At 39.6% G+C, this 12524-nt stretch overlaps 1 protein-coding gene across 1 annotated transcript in view; it reads right to left on the bottom strand.

Annotated features, from left to right (window-relative positions):
* The window catches only part of sorcs3b (sortilin related VPS10 domain containing receptor 3b), a 40151-nt gene extending 30597 nt beyond the window's left edge, over nucleotides 1-9554 (bottom strand). Inside the window, exon 1 of the mRNA XM_078273490.1 lies at nucleotides 8741-9554. Coding sequence (XP_078129616.1) covers nucleotides 8741-9436 — 696 coding nt within the window. The 5' untranslated portion in view covers nucleotides 9437-9554. The remainder of the gene's footprint in view (nucleotides 1-8740) is intronic.
* Nucleotides 9555-12524: the final 2970 nt, after the last annotated feature.

Genomic DNA, 12524 nt, shown 5'->3' with positions numbered 1-12524 from the left:
TCCTACGCACGCCGACAACATCTTTGGTCTGTTTTGGACTATCACTTTTAATTTTAATTTCTTGTGATATGAAGGGAAAAGATCACCAGCCAAACACAAGAAAGAATATTGTTGTATGTCCTTTGTTGGGCCACAAACACACTTGAAAGTGTAGAAAGTAATCTGTGTATCGAAATGAGCTCAAAACTTTCGTAACAGAACTCATCCAAAACAAAGGACATAAAATGTAACTTCTTATTCCCTCTCATAAGATTAAAGATTAATGTATTCATGCATCAATTAGAAATTATCTGATGCAAACACCTGCAGAGAAAAGAAATACAGTATTGGTTGCAAATTTGCATAAATTCGCTTGACAGCGACGAGGGCAAAATCAAGATGCATTGCAAATGGGTGGAGGGATAAAAACACAACATCTTGATTATGGCTCTGTGAGGACGTCTCTAAAGTAGAGCACTTAGCAGAAAAGACACAAGTCTTTTAAGAGGAATGGTGCGGTGGAATGGAGGCCTTACTCTGTCCTCATCTTATCTGTGGACCAAATTGATTGTACTTTTAAGGGTGAAAACATACTCTGGGGATGCTGCTTTCATCAAGTAAACCCCAGCAAAAGCTCCCTGGTGCATTAGTCTGCTGTCTGTATGTTTGCTTATCCTCCTGACTTCTGAGCTCCGGTCATATAGACCTAATGCAGGTTGCTACAATCAATTCAGTCCATTATGGTGGGGAATTAATGAAATGGGCTGAAGAGAAAAGGGTTTCACTTTGAACACAGCTCTATTGTGAGGAGAGTTTGTGTTATGTCTCTCTGCTGCTAACAACAATACACAATAAACTGTGCTGTTTGCCGTTAGTGGAATAAAAGATTGTGATTGGTCTGCTGCATTTCCTTAAAGAAAGCTTGAACTATGTTTAATGGACTAGGTATAGAAATATACACGGCACTCTGTTTTTATTTTTTTATCTTTGTGTTTTGATGTTGATGTTACAGCACAATGCACTGTGGTTTGCAGAGATGGTGAAAAAAAGGAATGCAGCATTCAAGGACAAATCTGATGAAAATTTTAAAAGTAATTTAAATGTTTTGACACATTTCACAAAGTTTTAGGCACATCCCAATGCAATTTAAAATTAATTTGATGCATTGTAAGCGGTGTGGAGAGCCAAAAATACAACATTAGCATTTTACTCCAAAGGTTTTTTTCTGTGCCACTCTTGTTTGCTCATATTTATTGCTCAGAGGTTGTAGCATGACTACATTTACTTATTTTTGTGTGTAATTCTGTGTTATTCATTAAGCTATGGACTACAACAGAGAAATGTACCAAGGTAAACTATAATAATATAACATCTATGGAAAATGAACAGATTTGTGATCAATTTGAACACTAGTTTGCATTTTGGAGAACTTTGAGCAATGTAACACCATTCAGACATTTCTTCCAGTCTATTATATTCCTTCACAACTTTTGGCTCCTAATGGCTTGGCTTCTGCCCACGGGGGTCTGAGCTGGAGCCAAAGGCGGCAGTGGGTCCAAATTGAGATTTTGGAAAAGAGAAGCCCTCCACCTAAAACGACCCCTTTCACTGCCAAAAGTGCTGTGAGACTCAGATCATGAGCTAAATATGTCCCACATATCCCTGTTTTTTCATCCCCTTGTCACTGATTTGCATTTTTCACAATGTGTAGTGGTAGATACTGCCTGTTCTTTAAGGTTAAGTCAAAGATCAGATTTGAGTATCTATTTATCCTAGACATTAAGTTTATATACTACGCATTTGTTTTGCCAGTTACATTTAGAAGGAAACATAAATGCTGCCAGGATTTTACTTAGAGGGAATATCTTTCCCAGGCAACAAAGTACTACTGTATGTTCTTGGACTGAACTGAAGTTATAAAAAGGTGGTTGAATTGGAGAGCATCAGTGTTAACACACTGGGTGGTTTTCCAGCCAATTGGGAAGGTAAAATTTGTTTTGGGCATCTTGTAGTAATTTGGACTACTTTTTGTACAATTTGGTTGGTCTCACTCTCCCCTGATAAAAAGTTGGAGATACAGTCCAGTGAATTGGCCCCTTTTCCTCTCCAGGTATTATTATTCATACTGACAGGGCAGTGATGACCTTTTACGTTTAATGTAACGTTATCTGAAAGAGTCAAAGTAGAAACATTTTCATTACTTTAACCATGGTTTGGGTTTGGCTTAAACAGAAGACCAACAGAACACTTTATTTTTCATCTTGTATTCGTATTCAGTCACAAAACACAGAGTTCTGAGGGGCCAAAATGTAGTATATCATTATTATATTAGTAGTATATAAACATAATATCTAGGAGATAGGGTTGATAATGTGGGTCACACTAGGTTAATATTGGATGCCCTTTAGCCAAAATTGTGTATAATGAGACATTTTGAGCTGTTGATTTGTTTGCTTTTTTCTTAGTTTGTTTGGTCACAATAATATCGACATAAGCTACTAATTTTCTAACATATGCATTTCAAAGACTGGTTGATCCATATATGTCACACCTAGTTTTGATTTTTGTTGCATACCATGCTAACAGCTGCAATAGGCCATCTACACTTTGTAATATGGTTCCAGCCAGGGAAATTGTTTGGAAGAAGAAAGGCAACAGAAGTACAACCAAATATCCAAATATCAAACATCATATATGATATAACTTCAATTTCAATCAACTCCGTGAGGAAAATTGAGCCATTTACTGTAAAGAAATAGAAAGAGCACAGAGCAAAGAAAGAAGGAAATTAGTGGGAATATAATAAAAGTCATTTAAACATGGTGAAGAGCACTATTTAACTATCAGAGCTTGTCAAGTAGAAAAGCACAGAATACAATTAGATGTTATTTCAAATTCAATGCTTTAGAAACAAAAACTTCTTTAATACATGTAAAGTGCCACAGTTTGTCTTAACTCTATCTCTGTGATAATTAATAAGGAGGACTTTCTCCCAATTTGAATTTTATAATTTTCCCAATCACAAAATGCATAAATTTGTTTTCAAAACCTAATCACAGCTATAGTATGTGTCTACCACACTGCGACAGATATTAAAATAATTAATCACATGCAAACCTGTCAGATATTATTCAGCACCCGCTTTGTCACTGTTGATTAAAATTTAAATATAAGTGTGTGTATGCGCATGTGTTAAACAGGGAGAGAGAGAGACTGGGACTGATAGAGAAACAGATAGGAATCAAGCAACGACAGTGCACTTGAACATACAACTGGTGGCAGACCTTTATCTGCTGCTTAAAATGCACTTTGTGAGCCAAAACTACAGTCTAAGTGCTGAGGAAGTGCTGAGAGGCTCTGTTGATGTGCTGCATTATGGTTCCCGAGCACAAAAGATTCATGGGGAAAAAAAAAAAGTCATACGTGCATGTCAGTTAAAAACTGGAATTTCACTGAATTATTACTATAGAGAGGGTAACATGTGTATCCTGTGCACTATAAAATAAAACTGAGGCAAAAGAACCTATAGGAAATGCTGTATTTCTCTCTAAAATATTTAGAAATTGCCCATCCAGGCTCCTGAGAAATTGTTTTTGCTGTTGTGACCAGCAGTCTACCTCTAACATGGCCCGCAGGATTGCTGCCGTTTCTATCAGCATCTTACAATCACATCAGTGGACAGTGCACCCCTAAAGGCTTGAGACAGGCTGGATTAATGAACAGACTTATGGTGCTGACACCCCAAGGGACAAGCAGGTGGAGGATGAAAATGGCTTGTAGAAAGAAAATTACCTTTGTTTTAGTTTTTTCACTGGCTACCACTTTAAAATCCATATTTAGTAAAAAATCTGAAACTTAACACCATGGTGTTTTAAAAATAATATACACAAAAACTCTAGAAAAAGGCTTATCTTAAAAGGTCTAGTGTGTAAGGTTTTTAGTTGTTCATTCTCAAAATCTGTGTTGCCCGTTCACAAACTTGTCCTTTTTCATGAATATTTACCACCACCATCAATTCCAAGTATTCCTTTTGGCTTGAAATTTTACAGTTGCATTTGCATGAACTGGGGTAGACGCTCCATATTCATGCGCCATCTTGAAATACATTAGCCGGTAAGGGACATACAGGACACACCACTCCGCCTTTCGTGTTTTCGCTGTAACATGATAAACTCACAGGTGCTGCTAATGCTGCTAATGGGTATCGTAGCTTTCCGGCCCCGGCAAGTTTGAAGAAGGAAACATGGAGGACCACACGTATTCAAAATCCAAATTTCAGGAACAGGAGTAAAAAAAAAAAGGATATTGAAAAGAGCAAGAGACCGGCGTCATCAGAAAAAAGCGTGAAGGCTACCGTAGCTGTAATACGTACTTTGAACTGCGTGGCGCAAGAGAGTTGATTGTGATATATGATCTCAACGCTAGATGGGAGAAATTCCCACACACTGGACCTTTAAATAAAAAAAATTCCAAATGCTAAGGTGCTGCAGTATTTTCTAATACAAAATGTATCATAGTAGGAAAACAGTCCGTACTGAAATGATAAAACATGAACCACTTTTGATTTTCATCAATCGTAGTATGGATCAGCTAGCAACCAGGGGGCCAGAGGATGATGAAAAGTGCATGAATAAAAGGTTTTACAAGGTCACATATCAGCCCCCGTTGACTGAACATAATGTGACTTTTATCAAAATGCAGTGGTGGAGGAAGTACTGAATCTCAGTACTTCAGTAAAAGTACAAATAACCAGAGATATATTTACTTTAGTAAAAGTAGAAGTACAACAATGACAACCCTACTTAAGTAAAAGTAAAAAGTACCTGATTTTAAATGTACTTTAATTATTAAAAGTAAAAGTAATGGCATAACGATTTATTCTCTTAATGTCTATATTCTAATAATTAAAAAAAAACAGTATGGGCTGTGGCATTTTAATTAAGTTAGTTTTAGGTTAATGTAATTGTGCTTACCATATGTTGCCCAGTTTACATTCTGACTTACAATTCTGGTTATCTATCAGGGTGATCTGATTTAATTACTAATGTTAACTAGCATTTTAGTTAGCAATAATTAGCCTGTGTCCATGTTATCTCCTTACATATACCTACGCTCTCCGTCTCTGCAAGATTCGGAATGATTGAGATTTCTCTTGGCACAGCTACCAGAAGACTTCCAACTTTCAGACAGGTTGCTCACGGCACATTTACGTCTTCAAGCTCAGTTGGAGGCTGCACAGTAACGCTCAGCGCTCACCGGAAAGGTGCTTCTAATATCCTTCACTGGTCTCCGTCCAGAACAACGGCATCTGTTGGTCCAATTTATATACTGTCTATGCTGCAAACATGTGACGGTCAGGAAGACGTTTTGGCAGGGGGAAAAACTGATCAGAAAATGTAACGGAACGTTGTACAAATGTAGTGGAGTAGAAAGTATAGATAATTGCTGCAAAATGTAACAAAGTAAAAGTCAAAAGTATGCACTATTGATTGTACTTAAGTAAAGTACAGATACGTGAAAAATTTACTTAAGTACAGTAACAAATTATTTGTACTTTGTTACATTCCACCACTGTCAAAATGGATCTTACCCCAAACTATAACTGCAAAATCAGGAAAATGCAATTATGTGTGAAGAATATGAAAGAGAAATGTGGGAAATTATCAGAAAAACCAAACCACATTGGAAGTTTTCCCTTTGTTGTATCCGAACATGCAGCATCTTATTGCACTTTCATCATCCTGTAACACCCACAAACTCTGGTCAAATGCCTCTGTGAATTGGGAACCCATTCCATTTGATTTTATGGATCAAGGAGTTTCTACGCAACCAGCTCTGGCATGTTAAATGGAATGGCTGTCTATCTAATGAACCGGTTTTAAACACAAGTGTCCCCCAGGGCCGTGCCATTTCCTCTTTTTTATTATCTATTTATACCGATGAGATTATGTGCAACAATAACCGCTTCGTTCTGATCAAGCATGCGGACAACGCAGCCCAGGAGGCCTGTCTGATTCCCAGTCAAACGCAGCAGAAAAAGACGATGTTACAGAGCTGACAGATTGGTTTGACTCTCGCAACCTCATAAAACATTACAAAACAACAAGATCCATTCCTTAGCCAAGAAGAACAGCTGGCCTCATCGATGTCAAGCTCCTCCCTGATCAAGTTTCTAATAGCAGGCCAATGACGATGACCAGACCCATATTCTGCCTTATTTACAGCAACATACATTTCTGCAGCAGAAATTCAGAGGAAGGGGGTGGGGGAGAGGGATGTCAATAAAGACACTCATTAACTGTCTTCAGCTTCAACACAGTGTCCTAGTTTGGTCAGCTGTCTGTGAGGATCTTGCAAAAATGGTCAATCAGGAGTCTAAAATCATTTGGCTGCCAATAACTCCCTGATCACCAGCTGGCTTGCACACTTAGACTTTTGCCTTCGGGGGGGCTCTGCATCCCTTGAGTGTAGGATGTGCTGCAATGGCTGTTAAAAAAGATAACCAACATAGACACATCACAGCTTGAACACTCATGTGAGGCAAAAATATTTAAATATTGATTTTCCATAAAGGACATCCCCAGCCAAGTGTATTTATCAGTATATTTGTATTAGTTTAATTTCTATTTTTGCTCATATTTATGGCACACATGATTATAAATTGTGAATCTTCATATCTCCATCCCCATTCACATTCTGGGCAGATTTAAAAAGCGAGAAGCATGCACAGTCAATCAATACTACAAGTAAGAAGCGTGAATTTAAAAGGGAAGCTGTGCAGTATATGTATTACCATGGTCGAGTCCAATTAATGTTATCTCTCTCAAAGTCAGAGACCAGAGAGCTATAGACTCCAGGCTTTGATGTCTCAGACAATCACAGAAATCAAATAATAGGGAGGAGTGATTTGTGGGCAGATTTGAGGTTTTATACGATGAAATTATTTATCAAATCTGAACTCTGAAGATCCCGCCCCTGGTGCTTTCACCATCACCATCTACATCTTTCTCATTTTCACGCCCTATTGGAGTTTACATCTTGGCCAGATCACAGGCAAAGTCTTAAAATGAATATTTGATATAGCTACCCTAGACCACAGGAATGAAGTAATTTTCCTTCAAATGTCCCTTTTAGATTTGATTTATTATCAGTAATTTACATCTAATAAAGCCTGAGCTCTAACATCCAGTCATAAAATGCCATCAATTTAAACTCTGCACTTCCACTCGTACTTTTGGGACCACAGACAGGGGTTCAGACTGTATAAATCTCAAATGTTGACTGGCTGCAGTGACAAGCCCATCAGTGATGATGCAGTAAACAGTGTCCTGCAGTACAAAGGGCCATCGTTGGTGAAGACATCTCAAACCAACAACATACTGTATTTCATAATACAGCTCACAAATCAGATTAGGTGCATATGTGATTTATATCCAGAGACTGTCCACAGCAATGCATCATTAGGCCAAAGTCTGTGATGCCTCTAACGTTATGACATATATCACCAAAAAGAAAATTTACAAGATAAGAAAATACAAAGGTTGAATTATATAAACTATCCAGTAAAAGATACTGTATATGCATGTTTGGATAATGTATGAATAATATTCATAGTGTTTCTGAGACAAATCTTCTGATGTGCTCCCAGATTTATGTTGCTGCATCACACCCTTTTGCCTAGCAAACTGAGGTGATCTGAATTACCTGCAGTAAAAAAGCAGAGTAGCTCCTTTCTTTTGTATGAGGCTGTTTGTACTTGTAAGATCTTTGTTCCTGATAAATGCTGGAGCTTGCAAACACGTTTGCCTGCTGCATATGTAAAGTAAGAGATAAAATCTCCATGGCTTTGTCTTTGTGATGGTAAAATGGTCTGTGTGTGTGCGTGTGTGTGTGTGTATGTGTGTTTGTGAGGGTGCGGTGGGGTGATCTGGGTGGTTGCTGCAATGTCTTGTCATCCATTAAAGTTGGGCACATTCCCATCAACCTGTTTTGAAGTGCAAAGCGTGGCAACATTTCAACAACAAACATATTGCAATGCTGTATTCATCCAGGCAATTAGACAACTACCAACAAAGTGCAAGTCAAATGTCAATGGCAAACACATGGTTCATTTGGCAAAAGGTCAGACTGTGTCTCATCAGCGTCACATTAAGGGTCAGGTTGGACACACAATCCCTATTAATTGTAGCTACTGCACCTTGCTTCCTGAGAGACATATTATTTGATTATTTCATAAATAATGTATGTGTTGTGATTGCTGCCAAAATACCTGCACTTTCCCATAGATCAGTCTCACATAAATGTACCTGCGGGGTTAACTGTTAATTTAAAGTTCAGGTGGAAGTTGTTGAAATAAATTATTGTACTCTGATTATTATTTTTTTTAAGCGAGAGGGAATCCTGCAAGTGGACAATCATATCCATCAGGCGTCCACACAAACAGGCGCGCAATCCACTTACAGTAACCTCTATCTAGGCAAGAGCAAAAGAAATGATCAGGGATGTAAAAAGACAAAATGCACTGCTCAATTCAAGACTATGTTAGACTGAAATGAGTTCGTAGGTAGGAATTCCCCTCGTGCGCGATGAAACAGCTGTGCGTAAAAATTTGACAATATTCATGTAAATCTATTAAAACATGTTAAAAATGTGCAGTTCAGAGAGAAAACACAGTTAGCACCGCAATCAGTGTGTGTGGAAATGACGTGCGCTCTAAAACCTTTACGAAATTACCAAGTGCTTTTGTAAAACTGAAACTCACGCTGCTGTTGAGTCCGGACCAGTGCACCATCGCCTGGTTGTGCGCCGAGTCTCCCGATAAAGCAAAAGTAGAAGTGTCTAGGTGCGGCTCACTCTGCCTCGGGTTAGACCCTCTGGCTTCCTCCCCAGTGCGCCGGTACTCGGGTCTCGAGTTGGAAACACCTTGGACAGTCTCCACAAACCTCTCTCTCGACTGAGCATCTCCACTTATACTCCTTTCCACATGTTCGGTGTATGTTGTACCAGCACTCCTTTTTACCATATTTCTTGTGTCAGGAAATGTGTTTTCTAACATTATATTCGCTGTAGGTCGCCTTTGGCTGTCCTCGGATATGTTACCACACTTTTTACCAGGTATTTTGAGACGATTGCGACAGTTTGGTGCCGTTTTGTTGCCGAACAGTGCCTCGTTTCCAAGTCCACTCTGTGTTTCATTCCCCACTTGCTTGTCATGGTTCGGATTCAAAGCACCGGATGCTTCCGATTTAAAAGCGCTTAAAACTTTTGAGCTATTGTCGACTTTGACTTCCGTTGATTCTCGTGTTACACGTGCCTCCAGCAGCGTTACATCCACGCGATGAAATCTGTCGTTTGCTCTGGAAGAACTTATTTCCGCTTGAGCAACAAACTTGGGGTGGAAGGGATACAGAAATACGAAAGCCAAAAGGGAATAACTCCAAAATGACCACAGTCCCATTGTGTTCCTCCAAACTGATAGTCTACCAGCGGGGAGAAAAAAGATGTGTCAACTTCTAAAACATTCAGGGTATCATCTTTACGAGCAAGAAGCCATTCATTCAGCAGACCCGCTCACATCCAGGAATTTGTCAAAGTGAGGAACCAGTTGGGGAGGCGCTGCGCATCAGGCAAACGCGCCGACTGTAAGTGACTGCAGGGACGATATAAGCTCATTGTTCATGAGGATGTTCGTGGTAAAATATGGCTTTAAAATGCTGAAATCATTTTGATAATTTTCACGATTATATTTTCGTCTGGCACGGCAGTTTTTATTCAGCAACGTCTTTTAAGCTATTTATGTAAATCTATAAAAGTTATCCAAAACAGCATTTGATTGACTCGGAACGGTTGACAGCGAAAGTACTTTGTGCTTTACAGAACAACGTTGTGTTCACACTGTGGCAACCTTTTTCACTCTGGAACGACTGAAAAAAAATCATTTACTTGCATCAATCAACCCTGGATTCGCCTGTCAACTGTTTGCACGCGCGTGCGCATGTGTGAGATTTTACATTTTGGGGAAATTCAGTTGGACTTTCTGATAAAGATCCAGACGTGACACTGATATGGTTTCGAGGTCCAGGCTTATCCACTGTACTTGTATTTTCTTGACACTCTTAAGACTTTATTTTAATTAGGCCACTAATACAATGCACCTTAGGCCTTCTAACAGCCCAGGAAGCAGAAGGAGCTTTGAAGTCATACTATTATTTTTTTCTGTCATCTTCATGACTTGTGGTGCTACACAGGTAACACGCTTACCACAACTCTCTTTTAATCTTGGCACCTTCACATTTTGTATTATTCGTTCATTTTTACTGTGCACATCTGAAAAGTTGAGCTTTCTCCAAATCAATATACTATTTGAAAAATATTAGTTTCAATTAGTGGAGCCAAATGAATCCTGAAAGGCAATTCCTATTTCCTGCTGACAGAGCTATCCGTCTGTTGTTCCAGAAATTGTATGTCAGTCTTGTTAAAAGAAAAAAAGCCTTACTTTCTTTCACTTTATTGATTCATGATGCCTGATGATAAAGAGCTCTAACACGTGTTAGATACGTTTGCTGCCAGACAGCTGCCTGAGGAAACAACCATCAAAGGAAAGATTTCCATCTTCAAGGACGATAAACACATCTTTGGATTACAAGAACAGGACAAAGACTATATCCACATATGTCCTTATAATGAGAAGGTGAATGTTAAATTTTGAAATAAAGTGAGAGCAATTACTCCTTTCTGTCAAGGTTAAACTTGTCCTGGACCTGAGCGCAAACTTCCACACTTGCATGAACATGTCAAGTAGTCCTGACTGTTAGCCATGAGAGAAACTGTAAAAGTAAAGAGGGGACTATTACTGTGCTGCCAACTCTTCTGTCTTACTCTTCATTTGAGAGTGAACACAATGTCTGAAAACAGGTAAAACCATATCAGGTACATTTTCTGGATTCATATTTACAACTGCAGCTTGTTACTCAACTGTGCATGAACTCTCGGCTGCAAAATCATGCATCTACTGAGCTTTAAAACATGCTGTGTGGGAGATAAGAAAATTCCATCCTTGAATTTTGCACTCTGAGAACTAAGCGCACAACAATCCACTGGAAGGGCTGACATTGACATGAGTTCATTGCTGAGAACAGCACCTTCTGATCCTGCACACGTTCTCAGACAGTGCAGTGAAAACAGCAATCAGAAGGCTAGCCAGTACTGCCATCTTCCTCAGAGGGCTCACTTCTTGGTCACTGTTTTTTTTTTTTGGCACGGCTGTACAATCAAATTGAGATTCATACAAGTGAGGGCTCCGGGCAGCAGGTGCTACTGTTGCAACTCTGCCGCATGCCAGACAGCTCACTCTCTCTACAGGCCATTCCCGCCAGAACGCCTCTGCAATGAGGGGGTAATTGGACTGATCACACTCTGTTTACCCATTATGCTGCTAAAATGAAGTGGGTTGTTCCCAAACACACTGTGACAGGCCGGGGAGGGAGGAGGAGCCTCTTCCATCAATGCCACGTCTTTTAATCTGTACTAACCTTGGGCCGGGAGAGCATTGTGCGGATTTCGGCGTGTTTGTGTCTTTGAGAGTGTGTGTGTGTGTGTGTGTGTGTGTGTGTGTGTGTGTGTGTGTGTGTGTGTGTGTGTGAGAGAGAGATAGGAAAAAGAGACGTTTATGTAAAGAAATATCTAGGGGGAAGAGTTTTAATGTGTCTGTGTGTGTGTGTCTATGCCCCACATCCTGCGTGTGCTTAAACTATGAGAAGGAATATTGCATATCTTCCTGGGTGGAGAACATTTCAGATTCTGCATAAATCTGAACCAGAGTGAAAGAGAATAATAGTAAAAGAGAGATGAGAGGGTGAGGCTGAAAACTGTGTCCATCGGTGTAGCTCATTCAATTGTATGTGCTCTCTTCCCCAGTGTAGATCATTAGCAAGATTATCACATGTAATCATTTCATTATGATGGTGCATAACTTGCAAACGGCACCATCCTCTCTCCTGTTTCTACTGAAGACAGGGAGCAAACTCTAAAGCTTTCAGGACAAAATCCCATTTGTGCATCCGCTGTCTGTATCCCAAGCTTGTTAGTTCCAACACTTCAGTGATCCCGGCGGAGCGGACGCATAGGCAGTAGCAGGAACCATAATGGCCATCACCCAGACAGCTCACACTCGAATGCAGGAGAGGAACAGCAATGTGCACTCCCCACTCAGCTATACACATGCCATTAAAAAAAGAAACTTTCTTTTATTGCAGATGGCAAAACACTTATTTTGTACCTCCTTCATCGTCAAGATGAAAGAAAGGCATTTTAAAATCACAGTGGGAGCCGAAGTTTAGGACACTTGCCACTGCAATAAATTGGCCCTGTCACTGATAATACATCTCATCAGCTCATTGGTAAATCACTGGATTACTATTACCTCTTTGATGTCTTTGTTCTTAAGCCTTTTCCCTGTACATGATGAACACAGGGACGAGCCTGTCGAGATATCAATACAATTTACTTGAGCTCCCACAGCTGCAGCTCATCTTTCACACACGACT

Source organism: Sander vitreus, chromosome 17 (genome assembly GCF_031162955.1).
Source record: "Sander vitreus isolate 19-12246 chromosome 17, sanVit1, whole genome shotgun sequence".
In the NCBI taxonomy this organism is placed as follows: Eukaryota; Metazoa; Chordata; class Actinopteri; order Perciformes; family Percidae; genus Sander; species Sander vitreus.
This window is presented reverse-complemented; position numbering and strand designations above follow the sequence as displayed.